This window comes from Triturus cristatus, chromosome 3_2, assembly GCF_964204655.1.
Source record: "Triturus cristatus chromosome 3_2, aTriCri1.1, whole genome shotgun sequence".
Classification (NCBI taxonomy): domain Eukaryota; kingdom Metazoa; phylum Chordata; class Amphibia; order Caudata; family Salamandridae; genus Triturus; species Triturus cristatus.
The window spans coordinates 1,063,401,470-1,063,420,637 of NC_140584.1; the positions used below are offsets into that span (position 1 = coordinate 1,063,401,470).

A 19,168-nucleotide genomic window follows, 5' to 3' on the forward strand; every position below is an offset into this window, starting at 1 on the left:
TGAAACCAGTATTGGCGTGGCCATCTGGGTGCAATCAAGATGAGACGACAGCCCTCCAACTTCATCTTGCGTATGACCCTCGGTATCAGGGGTATCGGGGGAAAAGCGTAAGCACAAATCCCTGACCATCGCATGGACAGGGCATTCCCCCTTGAGCCCTGTTGATGGTATCTGCTGGCATAGAAGTGGCATTTCTTGTTCTCCTTCGTGGCGAACAAATCCAGCGGTGGTGTTCCCCAAGCTCTGAATATTCTGAGCACCTGAGCTTGCTCTAGCTCCCATTCGTGGCAATCTGATTGGGATCTGCTGAGCGTGTCCGCTAATGTATTGCAGAGACCTCTGACATGTTCTGCTCTGAGGGTTATGTTGTGGAGTGTGACCCATTCCCACAACTCCTGAGCTTCCGTGGACAAAGTTGCTGATCTTGTTCCTCCTTGTTTGTTCACGTAGAACATGCTGGTGGTATTGTCGGTTCGAATCAGAACCGAAGAACCTGCAATCCTTGGAAGGAAAGCTTGCAGAGACAGAAAAATTGCTCGCAATTCCAGACTGTTGATGTGTTTGTTTTTGTACTCTGGGGACCACTTCCCCTGTATCTGTAAATCTTGGAGATGACCTCCCCATCCTTCCATGGAAGCATCGGTAGTGAGGACAAAGTCTGGAATCTTCTGAATGAAAGTAAGCCCTTCTGATAAGTTGGGAATATGGGACCACCAACGTAGAGCGCTCTTCATGCCTGAAGTGACTCTGATGATGTCGTCGAAGGAGCCCATCACCTGCTGCCACTGAAGGTGTAACTCCTCCTGCAAGGGTCGCATGAACCTGCCGTTCGTGAGACAAGAATGCCTTGCAGCGGACGGTATCTAACAGCGCGCCCAGAAAAGGAAGGATCTGCCTTGGTTGTAATTGAGATTTGCTCCTGTTGATCGTAAGCCCCAGAGAATGGAACAGACGAAGAGATGTTGTCACGGCAGTCTTGACTGATCTTTCCGAAGGACCCTTTATTAGCCAGTCGTCTAAATACGGAAAGACTTGGATTCCTTGGGAGCACAACACTGCTGCCACTGGAGCTAGGCACTTCGTAAAGATCCTTGGGGCAGATTTTAACCCAAACGGGAGCACCTTGAACTGGTAATGGGCGCCAGCCACTGTGAAGCGAAGATACTTGCGATGCTTCGGATGTATTGGGATGTGAAAGTAAGCGTCTTCCATATCTAAGGAAGCTAGAAAATCTCCCTCGTTGAGGCAACCTAGAATTTCCGCCAGAGTGACCATGCGAAATCCCTGCTTCTTGAGGAATCTGTTCAGATTGCGAAGGTCTAAGATTGGGCGCCACTCCCCTGATTTCTTCTTGATGAGAAAAAAGCGGGAATAGAAACCTGTCCCCTTTTGAAGCGCAGGAACCTTCTCGATTGCGTTCTTGAGGAGCATTGTTAAAGCTTCTTTGAATAGTAAGTGAAGACGAGGGGGAGGGGGTCCCTTGGGTGGTTTGTTGGGTGGTTTGGTGACAAACTCTAAGGTATGACCGTTGTGAACCAGGTCCAGAACCCACTGGTCCGACGTAATTTCTTGCCACTTGGTCGCAAAAGTTGAAATTTTCGCACCCACAGGGAGGGGAAAAGGAGTGGAAGGCGCCCTGCAGAAATCATTGCTTCCGTGAGGTGTCTCTTCCCTGATTCTGCGATCTTTTTCGTCCGCCTTGACGAGAGAAACCAGATGTATTGGTCTGTCTGTAGGAAGACTGATATGATTGCCGATACTGAGGCTGGTACCTATTTTGTTGGGTATGATAACTTCCTCTGGAAGAAAATCCACGGCCCCTTGCTCCTCTGAAGGTACCTCTTTTGTATTGCAAGGAGCCCAACGATCTTGCAGTATCAGTATCTGTTTTAATTGCTTGGAGTGCATCATCTATGTGTTTTCCAAACAATGATTCGCCATCATAGGCCATGTCCAATATTTTTGTCTGGACTTCTGGTCTGAACGTGGTAGCTTTCAGCCAACCCTGGCGCCTAAGAACCGCAGCCCCAGCCAACTGGCGAAAGTTAGTATTCGCAATATCCAGTGCGCAGTCGATAGTCTCTGGGGCTGCACGCTCACCCTCCAACAAAATCTTTCGAGCATCTTGCCTGTTATCCTCTGGGATGAGGTCGATAAAGCTTGCCATTTCTGACCACATCTGGCGGTCATAACGCCCTATTATCGCTAGGGAGTTGGCCGCCCTGATGGAAGCAGCTGCCATAGTTGAAAATATTTTCCCAATTAGATCCAGTCAGCGTCCTTCCCTATCCGGTGGTGTAGTGACCGGTGCTGCCGGATTCTTAGACTTTTGTTGGGCTGCCGGAGATATAACCGAGTCTGGACGCGGTTGACCAATGAGACAAGAGGGACTGTCGGCTGGAGCATGGTATTTTTTGTCAATCCGTGGAAGCACCGCTGGTACTGATGCCGGGTTTTTCATGATTTTAACCCCTTCTTTCCAAATATAGTCAATGATAGGGATAGCTCTCGTAACCTTCCTTGACTCCTCCTTAAAATCATGCAGAAAACAGTCAGACTGCTCAATGGTAACCGGCAAGTTGAACCTGGTCGCAGCTCGCTGCATAAGGTTATGGAACCCCCCTATATCTTCTGGAGGCGAATCAGATGGTAGAGGGGTAGGTGGCGAAGGCATAGGGATTATATATGAATCCCAAGGGTCTGCTGGGTCTGGCAACTCGCCCTCTTCGTATTCCTCCTCCGAGGTTGTATCCTGATGCGGGTCCTGTGGAGGATCAGGCAGTTGAGGCATTGGGGCTGGACCCTCAGGCAGAGGCAATGGGTCCGGCTGCGGCGCAGTCTGTGGAACCTGTGGAACGTTTGGCTGCGGTGGAAATCGCTGCTTATAATTTGCAAGCATGGCTTGTAGGTCTTGTATCAAAGTAGGAGGCAGATGTGACATCGCGTTCCTACGAGGTTGTGTGTAGCAGGGTCTATGATGCGGAACGACTATGTCTTCCTGATAGTAATGCCCTTGATAGTTGTCATCTTCCTCATCCTCATCGTCCTCCTGACATTTGATGTGCAGTTCCGAAGGATGGCGAGCAACCCCAAAGGGCCCTTCGTCCTCGTCGTCCACATAATCATCATCGTCACACTGCACATAAGTTTCCAGGAGATGCGAGGGAGTAAGCGGTGAAATGTCCTGCCTTTGAAAAGACTTTAGTTGAAAAGTCCTGGTGGAAACTGGAGTAGAGATCATCGTCGACGAGGTCGTCGTCGACGGGGCTGTGGTAGACGGGATCGTCGACGGGATCGTAGATGGTGTAGTTACAGGTAAGTAACTTGTTTTCTTATTCCTGGTGCTAAAAAATGGAGGAAGCCTCTGTCCTATTCAACGCTTTCAACCTCTCAGTTCCAGCCTGCACAAAGACTCATCCAGGCTGCTCACTTTGGTCCAGGTTCCTTCTGGCCTGAATCTTGTAGACTGGATGATGGCATTGCTGGATATTTATTTTCACATGGTGGTGGTGGTTTTTTCAATTTTGACATGAGCACAACAGTGTTTATTAATTGAATCTACTTAAAAACGTAATAATACCTGCTGCCCACACCTGTAATAGTCTGATTTATCACACTTCTAGAAGTGCAATGGTTAGTTCTTGTGTTGGTACTGTTATTGGCAGCGCTGGCAGGGGAAATGGCTGGTGCAAGATGCAGTGGCATCCCAAGAAGACCCTGGCACTTTTTTTTTTTTTATTGATCAGGAACTGGGTTGGTGGTAGAAGTCTTTTCCTTACCTCAAGACTGGCTGTTGAAGGCGGTCTTGCCACAGTCGGTCACTGACCACCTTCAGAGGACGTTGAACCTCTTGACATGGTTGGGGTTTTCGATCAACATCCCTGTCCTGGAGTCACACCTGACTCCTTCGCAGGGGATCCTTATCATCTGAGCCATGTTAAATATGGTGCTCTTTCAAACTTTTCGATCGGACCAGTGAGTCCTGGAAATTCAGGCTATGATCTTGATGTTTCAATCTCTGTCATGGATCTCAATGAGGATGGCACCACAAAGCTCCAACCATTGTCTTGTCCTAGCTAAAAATTGAGGTTAGTTGTTCCTGGGGTCACCTTCTACTTCAGGTTAATGGCACTTATTTAAGCAGGCCCAGCTCAGGTTGTAGCAAGTCGCAAACACGCTTTGTGTATTTTTTGCTGTGCTTGATCTTTAAGCTAATACATGCTTTTCCCCTTGTAGTTCGTATTGTTCTGGTGTGTTAGTGTCATCTCTGCCCTGCCGAATTCTTTAAGGTTTTTTGCTACGGCTTTTTCCTCCTTCCACTAGGTAAACTAATAGCTCTTTGTGAGGTTCTTTGGGACAAGGAAAGGCAAGGCAGTACAGAAAAGGACTCTCTCAAGGTGGCTAGTCCTCTACAATAAGATCTGCTATGCACTGATCAAGAAGCAGCCTCTGGAAAGATTGAGGGCCCATTCCACCAGGGGCAAGGAACTAGCACGCAGAGACATTTGTGTGGCTGCGACATGGGCAGCAGTGCATACATTGACGAAGCACTACTGTCTTCAAAGCCAAATATGATTAAAAGGCATTTTGCCTGTTCAGTCTTACAAGACTTTTTGGTCTGAGCCATTCCAACCCACGCCTACCTTGAGAGGTGGTACTTTGATATCTATTGTAATGATGACTCATCTGTAGCCAGAAGTACCCATCAGAAGATCAAGTTACTTTCCTTCAGAAATACTCTTTCTGGTGGATACCCTGTCTACCTGCAGATTCCTCACCACCCTGCCTGCTTCCTGTTCTGTTCAATGGTTTCTTTTTCCATCTAAAAAAGGCCCCAATGAAAGATCTGCCTACTGAAACTTCTGATTATTGCATCTTAGCACACGGACAGAGTGAAGAAAGAATCTGACATTGACACGCAGGGGTCACGCTTATATGGTGGCGCGATTCTTTCTTCTGGGGTGGAACTAAATGACCATGGATCCACATGGCGCCATGTACTGGCACGTTGGAGCAACGCTTTTTAAATCTTCTAGATTCAATCTGGCACACAGGGATATTCTAAATGTGAGGAATCTATGGTTAGATAGACCATAAGGTAAGTAAGTTGTTTTTCTGGACTCGGGCAATGACTCTTAAGTCGTGCCATATATGTGCCCTCATTCAACCGAGAGTGAGAGGTGTAGCTGTATGTCACTGAGGAAGTTGCGACTTTCTTTTAAGTTCAGCTCACTATCCAGTTCCCAGGCACATACCCAATCCAAGCTCCAAGCCCGTTCTTGTGATCGCTGCTCTGGTAAGTCCAAACAAAAGCATAAGAAAGAGAAGAGGTACTCAAACACATCCCTCCACTCTGACTCCAAAGAGAAGGTGCAAGGGCATCTTGATGTTAGTTGCACCCCTTCAAAGTCTCCGGCCATGGAACTGATTCATGAATTTACCCCAAAGCTCCCCAAATTTTCCTGAGCCGCTACTGACACCGCAGCAGATCAGGGCCTTCAAGGAGGCTATGCTGCCAAGTTTTGGTGTATTTTCGGGCCCCATTAAAAAAAAGTGCTTGGATGAGTTCAACCTGATTCTCTGGCAATGCACAGGTTATGGATATGTGTTTGATATTTGTACTTCTTTAGTGAGAAGGCAGGATCAGAGCACTTTGAGGATTATAATCCTATACTGCATTCTTTGCGCTGTTGACCACTGCTGAACAGTTCCAGTGCCAGTTCAGAAATTTTAGAGGCTTTTCCATAAGGCTTGCATATAAAAAAGAGGCAGCCTTTCCCAAACCGAGAGCAGGCACTCGAGTCCTTTAGTGGTGTTTGGCAGGTTAGCAGGGGAATTAGCCCTACAATTCCTCTTCCCCTTGCTACCAAGAGACAAATTGAGATTACTCACGCTGGCCCTGATTCTGTCTGCTCTAGACCCAGACAACTGGATGGTGGCCTTGGACCTGCATGATGCATATTTTTACATACCTTTGCTGCAGTCCCACGAACGTTATCAGCTATTAAAGGTAGACAAGGAGAACTTCTTGTGTGCTGTTTCTGTTTCTCCAATTTGGCCCCAATAGCACTTCTCAGGAGTTCACGAAAGTGATAGCGGTGGTCACTGCCCATCTTTGGAGGTCATGGATATCAGTATTCCCATACCTCAGTGACTGGCGTTTGAAGATAGGCTCACCACAGTCAGATGTGGACCACTTCTGGACAACCATAAACATCTTAATATTGTTGGGGTTCACTGTCAGTGAGCCAACTCTTCAGAGAGGCTTCCAGTCAGTGGAGCAATCCTGGACACAGTGGAATTCAGGGCTTTCCCTCCGCCACAACGAGTCAAGGGCATTCGGGGTAAGAGCCCTATGTTTCAGGCATGAGCCTAGATCATGGTATGAGCAACTCTGAGGCTTCTTGACCTCTTTTCCTCCTGTATCTTGCTCATCAGCTATGCCAGGTGCCACATGTGAGCTGTGAAATGGCATTTGAAGTTTCAGTAGGCCCAGCACCAAAAGCAATCTGGCGGATGCCTTCCAAGTTTTGGAGAAGATGACTAGAGCTCCGCAATGGTGGCTTCTGAAACGTAATTGTTTCAGTGGCAGGCCCCCCTCTCTCCCACACTAGAGCTGACTGTCCTGATGGATGTTCCCCTACTGGGCTGGAGAGGTCATCTAGGGGAGGTGGCAAGTAGGGGACTCTGGACTCTGGCCTGCTCCACATCAATCTTTTGTAGTTTATGTCATTCTGCTGTTCATCAAAGAGAGACCGGATGCAGGTTCTAATGGACAACAGCACTCATATGTGCTACTGCAAGAAGCAGGGCAAAATGTTGTCCTGGGTCCTCTGTCAGGATGCTCTGTGCCTCTGGAGGTGGCTGGAACGTCAGGGCATTTTCCCAATTGTGAACCACCTGGCAGGGTCCCTGAATGCTGGAGCGGACAAACTGAGCAGGCGTTTGGTGGATCACTCGTGACATCTACATCCTGAGGTGTTTTAGAACATCTTCCAGCATTTGGGAGAACCCTGGCCAGATATATTTTTGGCACTCTCAAAGAATGCCCAATATTGAACATTTTGTGTTTTGGAGTTTCTGCAAGAACACTCAGGAGATGCATTCTGGCTGGAATGGAACTCTGGACTCCTCTACACCTTCCCAACCCTGCTTCTTCTGCCCAGATTCCTGTAAAGGTTCAGGAACGACTGGACCCAGATCATCTTAGTGGATCCAGATTGGGCCAGGAGAACGTGGTACCTGACCTCTTGTGCATAAACATCTGTCTTCCGACCAGGCTACTGCTTCGCAAGGTCCTCCTGTCTCAGCAATAGGGCAGGGTTCACCAGCCAAATCTGCTTAATCTACACTTACATGTGTGAAGTTTGATCGGTGGCAACTGTCTGCATTTTGGGTCTGCCACTTAAAGTGGTGGATTTCATTCTTGTCACTAGGTGCCATTCCACAAAGTACATTTATGCTGGGCACTGAGCCAAATTTGTGGTGTTATGTGGAGTTTGCAAGACTGACACTTTACAAGCAAAGCTGCTGGACATCCTTTTTGTTTGTTTTATCTTTGCCCGGCAAGCTCTTGCAGTCATTTATTGGCCCTTTTGGGCTTTCTGCATTTGCTGAACCAGTCGTCCTTGTTTAAATCACCTGTTTCTATGACATTTAATTAAAGTTATGATACACCTGTTACTTTCTAAACCCTATGTGATGTAACAGTGAGACCGTAGCTTGATGTTGGCATTTCTCATGTGTACACTCTTGAGCCAGTGCATAGCTGCTTTCTGCGTCTCCTGACTTTAAAGACCATCCTCTTCAATGTGATTACGTCAGCTCGTCAAGTGAGTGAACCTCAGGCCTTTTTTGCTGCAGCTGGCCTACAATACCTTTTTCCTCATACAAACTAGTGCTGAGGACTCGAGCACCATGTTTGCCAAAGGTTGTGACTTCCTTTCATGTTTGGCAGTCCATCACTTGGCCAGCGTTCTCCCCATATCTGTTGAAAGAGATGGAGAGGCTCCATCAGCCGAACACCAAAATGCCTTTAAGCTTTTACAGTGATCATACCAGGGACAACTGAATAGATTTGCAACTGTTTGTGGGGTTATATGGAGCAAAGAAAGAGAAGTTGTGCAAAAGGGGACCCTGTCAAGGTGGATAGTCCTCTGCTTTAAAATTTGCTACGCAGTGGCCACGAAACAGCCTTCGGACGGGCTGAGAGCCAATTCCACCAGGGCTAAGGCTAATGTGGTGGCACGTGTTGTGCCTGTCGTTAACATCTGCAAGGCTTCAACATGGGTGTCAGTGCACATGTTCACCAAGCAAGAAGGGCATTTCTACCTCTGTCGTTTAGGACTTAATGGTATGAGTCAAGTCCACACACCCCCCACCTGGCAAGCTGCTGCTTTGCTCTTAGAAGTATCCGTCAGAAGGACAAGTTACTAACCTTTCTTAACCCTCTTCCTGGGATATACTGTGTGAGGAAAGGGGCCATTAGTTGGGTGGCCTGCTTAAGTAAAAAGTCCTCATTCACCCCTTCACTGGGAATCAAACACCCCATTGTAGCACCTAACTCTCACAGGGTAGTGAAGTAGAGCAGTCCAAAGCCTACTCAAGGGAGGTAGTGTGGACTAATAATCACCATTCGCTGGCACGCAATAATTACACTCAATAAATTGTCCAGTCTTTGGTTTTTCTTAGAAAAGGCAGAGTACATTGTTGCACACACTACCAAATGCAGTCATTTACAAATATGCCCAAGCTGTTGGAACTACCTTTGGCAAAATTACATTTGACCCCTAAAGTGTCATGACACCCAAAAATCACATTACCCCGTCTCCATGTACAATACAGCACATAACCATATAGGGGGGGTCTGTTTACATCAGGTCAGTGTTACCACACTCTAAGACCAAAGTCACATGTCATGAAAATACTTCATACAATCTCAGTACGCATAATCCTCCTGCACTTAGGAGTATAAAGCATTGCGTTCATGTGATCACATCTGTAACAAAGTATCTGAAAGAGACTATTAGTTATAGATTCCTCACCTTAGAATTATCCCCAGGCGTCAGACTGGATCAGGATACATTTTTTCGTAGCAGTACCCCTGCGCGCTGGTCGACTCTGTGTTCGTCGTCGGCGTCGTGATTGCCAGAATGACGCTGCGGTATCTACTTAGACGCTGCCTCTGTGCGCTGATGTCAGTTTTTTCTTTTTCCACACCAGCCAGTGTATATCCGGAGAGAGCGGTACATCTAGTCACTTTTTGACTGTCATTTTTTGACTTTTGTCAACATCTTTTTCAAGTCGTTCGACTCCTGGTGCACAGGAATGTCACATCGGCAGGTCGACTTCAAATCTTGTGACTCCTGTCACAAATTGATGTTGGTTACGGATCCGCACCTTGTGTGCCTGTGATGCTTGGAGCGTGACCATGACCCGAAGTCGTGCTCCGACTGTTGGGCCGCGGACCCGAATGCTTCTGGAGGCCAGGCACTCGGCTCCGCGCCGCTCGAGGTCCTGGTCCAGAGGGAAGTCGCTAGACCAATCGCGGAGTCACCACCCAACACTACTCTTTGAAGTCTTCGTCTTCAGGTAAGTCGAAGCACAAAAAGAAGGCGAAGAAGCACTATCGCTCTTCGCATTCTCCATGTCCGTTGGCCGACGCAATGCGGGATGCAGAAGGTTGTCGTCCTTCGCTCCATCCGCGGACCCTACTGGGTCAGCTCAGAGCTTCCCTCCCTTCCCGGGACCCGGAGCGACCCCTGCCCAACTTCGTAGTTTTTACGAAGCACCCCCGTCCATCTTTGAGCAACTCCACGGACGCACCTTTGAGCCCTGCAGACTCAGCTGGGGGTTCTAGGCCATCGATGCCGCGGCTTTGGCCCCGGTGCCGCAAGGCCCCCAAAGATCCAGGCCTGGATCCGGATCGGCGCCGGTCAACCTAACAACACCTCCTCCTGTCAAATCCATTTGCGACACCTCTGCCACCTCCGATGCCAGTTGTGTCCCCAGCCGACGTCAACCCCGGCCTCCTCCTCGACTTAGACATGGAGCTGGACCAGTGTTGAATGGTAATTTTGTACCACTGTTCTACCCTGGTGTTCCCTATTGCCCTAAGTGGCAACCAGAGGAGAGTGAGGAGGACTGGGATGGTCTGTTGACCCTTTGGCAGACCAGTTAGATGATCCGGACTGGAGAGAGGAGTTGGGTGAGGCCAGTGTTCTGGACACCTCTCCAGACCTTGGCATGCTTTCTCCCCCTACCGTGGCCATGGAGGAGGGAGCCTCTTACGCTGTGGTGTTGCGTAGGGTGGCTGAGGCTTTGAACCTTGAGCTTCCTTCGATGGCAGTCAGGACCAACCACCTGACCGAGGTGCTAAAAGGAGCAGCAGCCTCTTCGGAGCCCCTGCTGCCATTCAATGAGGCCCTCACGGACATCCTTCCAAGCACTTGGCCCAAACCCAGCACAAGGGCCCCTGTGGATAGAATAATTGGCCAACGCCACCGCCCCGCCCCAGGCGACCCATTTTCCTCTCCCAACACCCTACCTCCGAGAGCTTGGTGGTCCAAGCCTCAACTCTCAAAGGCACGTTCCCTACTGCTCCACCAGAGAGGGAATCCAAGAAGCTGGATTCTCTTGGGAAGAAGAGGTTTTCTTCCGCCAGCACAGGACTGCGGTCGGTGAACACTGCATGTCCCATTGGTCAAACCATCACTTTGCCCACCTTCTTTCCGCCTCCTTCTAAGGAGGAAGAGGCTCTCCTGGATTCAAAATGTGTGCTTTCCTTCTATTTGGATCGCACCTAGCAATTCCGGGTGGATGACCAGCTCTTTGTTGGCTATGTGGGCGCCAAAAATGGTCGGGCCGTGCACAAACGGACCATCTCTAGGTGGGTTGTTTTGTGCATTAAAGCTTGCTACTCTTTGGCAAAGGAGCCTCCAGTGGGATTGCACCCATTCCACCAGGGCGACGGCAGTTACCACTGCTTTGGGATGGGGAGTCCTCCTCAAGGACATCTGTCAGGCAGCTACGTGGGCATCTCTGCACACGTTCACAAAGCACTACTGCCTGGACAGCCAAGTCCGGAGAGACAGCTTCTTTGGCCATTCTGTTCTCCAGGACTTTGTGGTGTGAACTTGGTTCACAGGCCCACCTCCGAGATTGGTATTGCTGGGGTATCTATTCTACAGGTAAGAAATCTATAATTAATTGTCTCTTTCAGATGAACAAGTTACTTACCTTTGGTAACACTATATCTGTAAGAGACCTAGATTAGTTATAGATTCCTTACCGCCCCACCCATCTTCCCTGTTCTGACTTCTAGGGTGAGGGACTCCCTTTTAGGGCCCTAGTTTTGTGCACCAGTGGTCAGTGTCTTGCATGGCTCGGCGCTTCTGGCATGTGATGTTGTGTAAAAGAACTAACGTCGGCGCCCGAGGACGGCATCTAAGTAGCTACCGCTACATCATCCCGGCGACCACGACGCCAACGACGAACGGATGGCCGACCGATGCCACCATTTAACACGCAGGGGTACTGCTGATGAAAAATTCTCTGGATCCAGTCTGACGCCTGGGGGTAATTCTACAGGTAGGGAATCTATAACTAATCTATGTCTCTTACAGGTATATTGTTACCAAAGGTAAGTAACTTGTTTATCTCATTGTTTAACCTCCCATGGAAACACCCCCTGTTACGTGTGTTGTTGCTCAGTAGGCTTTAATTACAGCCTCAGAGCACTATTTTCTGAAATAGCTTTCTCCTGCCTGCTGTTGCAGGCAGGACTCACACTCTCCTAATGCTTTTTTTAATTTTTATAGCACGCATTTGCAATGCAATAGGTCTCGCATTTGCAAGCGATTACGCTATTGGCATCGTAAATGACAATGCCTTTCTTTTATCTGTTTTAAAAACTACACATAATTAAAAGACATTGTCATTTACAATGCCAGTTGCTCAAACTCTCATAAATGCGAGACCTATTGCATTGTAAATGCTTGTTTAAACAATCTTCAGGACACACAACCTGAAGCTGTAGACTTCCCCTAGAGGGCTCCACACTCCCAGCTGTAGATCTAAAGCTCCAGTTTAGGAGCATATAAAACTGAAAGGGAATTCCAAGGTGGCCATCCTGTCTGAGACCCTGAAAACTAAGGGTCATCTGTTAAACATAATTTCCAGTTCCTTGAGGGGGAGCTGCTGCATGCCTACAGCTCCCCACGTAGGATTGTTGTGCATATGCCAGGCAGCTACAATGTCGTCTTTTTGAATGTTTTTTAAAATATTTTTTTATACAGCTATTGTTACAGCTGACACATCATTTGTATTTGTGTTTCTTTGCATTTATTTTATGGCACGCACAAAAGCATAGAAGTCAAGTGGCAAAGCTCGCATATGGTTTAACATTGTAAAACCCAAGAAAGTGGGGATAAAAGATCAAATTAATTACAGACCGCATTTCAGAATCCATGTACCGGAAGTACTCCTTCAGTTACAATTTGGAAAGACTGAAAACGACAGTATAGCCTTGAATCAAATGCAAATATTCTAAAGCTCGTGTCCTCTCACAATAAGCAACCTATTACCAAATGTAGCAAATTTCCATCTAGAACTAACCAATTTACGGTCACTTGTGATTTACGGTGGGGTTGATCAAGGAAGCTTATTTCAAATAATTGTGAACCGAAACATTGTGAGGAGAGGAGTAGGTGAATGAAAAGAAGTAATAGGCCGAGATTTATATTGTTTGTGGCAAAAAATACTCCATAGACAATTGAACCAGTCCTGTTGCGCTGCCGTCTGTATATCATTCACTTAAAAAAAAAGTTTGAATTTGTTTCAGTAGGATTCCTCTTCCGAAACATTTTCTATGAAAAATTGGTGATTTGACGTTAATGATTTGGTGATAGTAGTATCTGAGTTTGAGAACATTTTGTATGAATATATAGCTGTAAAATGTGTACTCCTCAATTGCTTACAATCTGAATTAGATGACAAAATAGTTGTTATCCTTCTAAAAAGAACGACATTTTTTACCTTTAAAAAAATATATTTCAGGAAGTGAAGAGACTGCTGGGGAGACAGAACTTCCAGACGAAACGTTGTTACCAGCAAGTAAGTAATCGATTCGATCCGTATTTGCTCACCCTTCCCCAGGCTTCAGTACATGTAATGGCGGTATTTGAAGTCCCTTTACGGTGCCTTTGCTTGGTGGGGTGTTCTGCATTTGTAAACATCATTGAACAGTTGAACATATGATGCTAGCATGTGACTGGTGTTAGTAGAGCCGTGCACTCCCTTGTCTCCAAAAAGTCTAGCATACGTGGTCAAAATGAAGCCCCTAGTCAGTCATTCTGGTGACTGAAGTTGATGTATTTTTGTTTGCTTGGAATAGCTGTAAAGTGGTGGCGAGCACATTTCTGCTTATCGACTGTATCGTGCAAGAAAGAGTTTTCACAAGATTTGCTCATCTGTTTGCACAGTGGCATGCTGGAGATTCTGTTCATTATGTTACTTTTAACCATAACATTCACATGTCTATCACATAATCATTATTTGACTAAAATGTGTTTGTTTTCAGAGGTGAAATCAGAAAATATCCAAGGTGCAGAGATGTGTCCTTGAATGTATTTTAGGTGGAACCAAGAGGCTTGGGTTTAGATTCCGGCGCCCCTAATCGACCTAATTATGGGATTTTGGCTAATTACATGTTCTGCAATTTCCCTCGCTTCTCATAGTAACTATAATTGCTTCTTAGTGCAACATGAGCCTGATTGAGGATTGTGCCCTAGAGTGACAGACAGGCATGCACACACACAGTTTACACACTCCATGTGCATGTACACTAATAAACATTCATCCACACATTTATTACTACTTTGTAGAAGTCAAGCTCCCATAGTACCAGAATATGGTGCAACTAGTATGACAAAATACTTCTTACTGTTTTTTCAGAATGTGTGTTCCGATGACTTTGCAGAGGAAAACATCCCTGCTAGCACTAATAAGACCTAACCAGTGGAATTTTACCTCGGTGCACAGATTTAATCCCTTGTATCTCAGTTCCTGTTAAATACCTTTGTTGTTGAATTATTGTTTTGCTTGAAAAACAAGTGTGCCATAAACTAGATATAAACAGGTGTGTACATAATTGTATATATATATAAATGTGTGTGTGTGCGTGTACACACACATACACACTCACACTCTCATGCGCGCGCACACATATTCCCCACTGTGTAGATAAAGTTCGTACCAGGTTTCCATTGGAAATAGATTTTTTGGTTTGCTAATAACTTTGTAGCTGTTTGACGAATCTTCACAAAACTTTCTCCAACAAAGTTTCTTTCAGCTCAGCTCCTTCTTGGAAAATTTCAGGGTGATCCTCCAAGCGGAGGCCAAGTAAAGGGGAGACGGGGATAACAAAAATCGTTTCCCCATGAAATTTTCCACAGGACCTTTAGACACAGCTACAGCTTGTACGGCAAATTTGGCAGAAAGCTTGATCTTTACCCAAAAAGCTTGATTTTTAGTTTTAGCCCTCAACAGCACATGTTCTGCATATGCTCTTGCTCACAAGACTGGTTGCAAGAAAGGGCCCACAGCCTGCCCACTGGTTACCACCTGTTGGTTTTAGTTTCACTCTTCCCTCCTCTAGAAACCTCCACCGATCCCAGCGAACTCCAGAACTACCACCCCGTCTTTTCCCGTCAAAGTCCTCGAGAAGGCCATCAACCAGCAGCTCACAGAACACCTTGAAAGAAACAACCACAGCACTGAGACCATCCTGATCTCCACCACTGATGACATCCGCACCCTCCTCGACAGAGGAGAATTGGCAGCTGAGATTCTCCTCGACCTTTCCGCAGTGTTTAGCACCGTGCCCCACCACACACACTTCTGATGGATACATCTGCCAGTGGATTCCTCACCTTATGAATATCCCCTGCGCCAGCAACATTCGGAAATTTTTGTAGCTCTCCACGCCAACGAGGACGACGTCACAATAGCATGGCTCCGCTCACGTCTTGGAGCCATAAGAGAGCCTCGTCGGCGTGATGACGTCAGTTCCCTTTTTCCGCGCCGTCGACGCTAACGGTTTTCTGGGACTCTACGTAGCTTTTCTAGTTACTTTGTGTTTCTGGATTGTGTTTCTGGTCTCCTCTTGCTTCTTTCCTAAAGATGTCGACGAGGAAGTCAGGGTTCAAGCCCTGTACAGAGTGTGGAAAACATATGTCCATCACGGATCCACACGAAGATTGTGTCTGGTGCCTGTCGTCTGATCACAACGTCGAGGGGTTGTCTTGCTTCCGTAAGATGAACCCGTAGGCCTTAATGGAGAGAGAGGCCAAGCTATTCATAGCGAAGATGAGGAAGGAGAAGAGAGGTCGAATGCGATCGAGGTCCAGGGCGGGTTCGAAGTCGATGTCGGGTCATGCTTCAAAATCAAAGAAGCGTAAGAAGAAGAAGAGGCACGGCTCTCGACGCCGTTCAGATAAGGAGACGGCTCCAAATTCAACTTCACCAGTTCCTCGGCATCGTAAGGACTATGTTTCTCCTTCGGTTTCGAATCCGGTTTCACCTGCAGCTTCTCCGGAGCGTTCTCCAGCTCCGGCTCCATCTCTGACACCGACGCATTCTCCGGCTCCGGTGCAAGAGGCTCCGGTACCTGATGAGTCGTCGACTCCATTGGCTCCACCGTCGGCGCCGATTGGCCCGAGTCCGGTAATGCCTCAGTCTGAGCCTTACCCCCCTTTCTGGCCCGGGTCAAGACCCAGCGCATTACTTGAATGCCATGTATGGTGTCTTTTCAAGAGCAATGTACCCCTCTGGAGCACCTTCGGGTCCCATGGGTCCAATGGCCTTTAATTTGGGGGTTCCTCTGGCCTATGCTCAGGCTCCCTTTATGCCATTCTTTCCAGCGGCGCTGTCTTGGCATTTCCTGGCGCCGAGGACGTCGACGCCGCTCCATTCATCTCCGGCTCCGCCAGCTCTACCTCATTCGGCTCAGGCTGTGCCGCCGGATCCGTGTTTGACGCCGGCTCCGTCGGAGTCGTGTGTGGCGCCGCCGACGCCTGTTCTGAGGATAAGATCCAGGCGGGGGGCAGAGAGGATTTCGGAAGAACAGAGGTATCAGGCAGAAGAAATGGAGGAAGGTGAACTTCAAGAGTCGGATGACTTATTTGAAGATTTAAAGGAGGCAAGTAGCCATGATATGTCCCCAGAATTGGAGCTTTCTCATCCTTCAGATGCTCCCTCTAAGGATGTGGTTCCTTACCACACAGTTATAAGAAAGGCAGCGGAGCTCTTAGACTTGCAGCTCCCAACGGCTGAATTTAAGTCAAACATCTTGACGGAGGTTCTTCACTCTCCCTCCACTGTAATAGAACCGTTGCTTCCTTTCAATGATGCCATCACTGAGCCACTTATGGAGGTTTGGCTTGAGCCCTATTTGGTTCCAACAGTGTTGAAATCTGTTGCTAGGAGGTACAGGACGGCTCCAGGAGATCCGGACTTCCTAGCATCCCATCCTTCTCCTGAGAGTCTGGTGGTACAAGCTGCTTGTTCGAAAAAGTCTTCTGGAGCATTTCCTCAAGTTCCTAGTGATAGAGAGTCAAATCAAATCAAATCAAACTTTATTCGGATGTCAATAAACAACCATAAAAGCACAAAATATTACAATTTACAAGGGAAAAAAGAAGAAATATCCAACATCTTTTTAAAATATCAAGTTACGTGCAAGTTCAATATAGTATTATACTTTTCTGTCAGTCTTTCCCCCTGTCGGTCGTTTGTTTTTTAAAATATGTACCTCGTCAATAAAATTCCAGGGAAGGAAAAAGTATAAAGTGCTAATGCGAGCATGTTAAGATAACAAGCAAATTGATTTGATTAATACCAGATAAAAGAGTGCAGTACCAAAAAAATATTGTACAATCACTATAAGAATATTCGGGTTGCCAGAAATATTATGATGGTAAAGATAACTAGACTAACTACAAATTCTGCCTGTGTCTAACAGCTAATTTCAAGAATATGGCTATCGGTTTAGCAAATAGTTCAGCATCCAAAAATTGGAGAGCAAGAAAGGCAGGATGACACCTGCGCAAGCCCCAGATTTTTAAGATCGGGATAAGCCACTGTTTCCTCAATTCCTGAAAGAATTTGCAAAACAATATTGTATGTATCGTGGATTGAGGAGAACTCATATCACAAGGGCAGAGTTGTAAAGGTTTTTCCCAAGTGTTAGGTTTGGGAAAAGTGACCAAATGGTGAAAAATATTTAGTCTGAATTTTGTTAGGAGTAATCTCTCATAGTCCGTGATGTTAAAGGTTAAATAGGGCTGGATTGCCAAAGTCGTTTGAACCAGTAATGAGTATTGCACAGTAGGTTTATGAAGCTCACGTGTCAGCCTCAGAGATTCTAAGTGGGCGAGACATAGTTTTTTAAATTGTTTCCTCGATATTTCGGCTATTAGGGTGGGAGAATGAAAAAACTGTGGCATACCCAAGTCGCCGAAGAATCTCTTTATATAAGAGATCCATTCGATCTTATGTGCTCTGTCTAAGGCAATACAGTCCTCGATAAACCCTTGGGAGAAAGTAGTGGCATTAGATGACCATATGCGGTGCCATAATAATAGGGGTTGAATCCTGATCAGATCTGTTAGGTATGGCAGACCTAGTTCTAGATGGCAAACATAGGTCGAGGTGGTCCGCGGGACTGCCAAAAGTAATCTTAAGAAACTGTTTTCCACCCTTTGAACCTCGTCAACCTTGGCATAGCCCCAGACACCAGCCTCGTGTATAACACTGCCAATGCATTTTGCCCCATAGATCTCCAAGAGTTCAATCGTGGGTCGTCTGCCTAATTTGTTGGCAAAGTTGACCAAGGCGGCTGTTGTTCTTGCGAAGGTGAGTTTTCTAGACTCGATAGCACTTTTCCATGAACATTTATGATCGAATACAATGCCCAAATAGGGATACGGGATGGTGCTCTCCAATTTTTGGTTATCTACAAAAAAGGTCTTTCTGTTCCTGTTCCTTGACCCGACAGACATTACAAGTGTTTTTTTAATGTTAATCTTCAGGTCAAGGTTAGTCATGAAGGTATGATATTTCGCGAGAGCACGCTGTAATTCGATTGGTGTACGTGCTAGAATTACAGCGTCATCCACATAGAGTAGAGCCGGTATAGGGCGGTTGTTTATAGTGGGGAGGTCCTGTGCCCCTAAAAGCATGGCTTTTTCCAAGCCATTAGTATATAGGTTAAATAGAAACGGGGCCAGGACACAACCCTGCCTTACGCCGCGCTCCACTCTAAACGACTTTGTCACCTCGCCCCTAAACCATATCTCACACGGGCTGTAGCTTCTGAGTATAATTTGCGCAAGAAAATTATTAGTGGCTCCTCTATTCCCATATTCTCTAGGATAATCCACAACTTGGAATGGTTGACACAGTCAAATGCTGCGGAGAGGTCCACATATGCTAAATAGAGGGCCCCCCCTTTAGCATTAACATATTTACCTATTAGTAGGGATAGGTTAAGGGCTTACTCTGTAGTACCCAGGCCCTCACGAAACCCAAATTGTAGATCAGAGAGAGCTTTATTGTCCGATGCCCAATGCTGTAGCCGCTCTAAAATAACATGACCAACCACCTTCCCAAGCGCATCTAGGAGGGAGATAGGTTGATAGCAGGATGGCAAATGACGGTCCCCTTTTTTAAAAATAGAGACGAGAATTAATTGGGACCAAGAGTCAATAGGTCCCAATGCACAAGATGCTCGAAGGACCCTGGTTAGAATCGGAAGCCATAGGTCCATAATGAAGTTAAAAAAGTCAATTGGAACCCCATCAGGGCCCGGGGCTTTACCGTTTTTGCTAGCCTTTAGGGCGTGCTCCATCTCCTCATACGAGATATCGATTGGCAAGGGGAAAGCTGCTGTTTTTAACCTGGAAGGAGTTGGAGGTACAGCGGATGGAGAGAGGCTGAATATCCGCTCAAAATACTCAAGCCATGTTTGTTTGTCAATCGCAACCTCAACGCTGGGTTTGAGCGTTGTCTCAGTTAGAAAAGGAGACTTCACAACCTTCCAGAAGGCGGCACTGTCCCTAAGTAAGCATGTTTGTGCAATTGGTCCCAGTGCTCTTTTTTCAAATTATTC

The 19,168-nt window shown here is 46.8% G+C and overlaps 1 protein-coding gene across 7 annotated transcripts in view; it reads left to right on the top strand.

Moving 5' to 3' along the window:
- The window catches only part of GTF2I (general transcription factor IIi), a 1,662,009-nt gene that overhangs the window by 1,400,433 nt on the left and 242,408 nt on the right, over positions 1-19,168 (top strand). For all 7 annotated transcript variants that reach the window (XM_085649796.1, XM_085649797.1, XM_085649793.1 and 4 more), the window contains one exon: positions 13,057-13,113. In XM_085649796.1, coding sequence (XP_085505922.1) covers positions 13,057-13,113 — 57 coding nt within the window. The remainder of the gene's footprint in view (positions 1-13,056; positions 13,114-19,168) is intronic.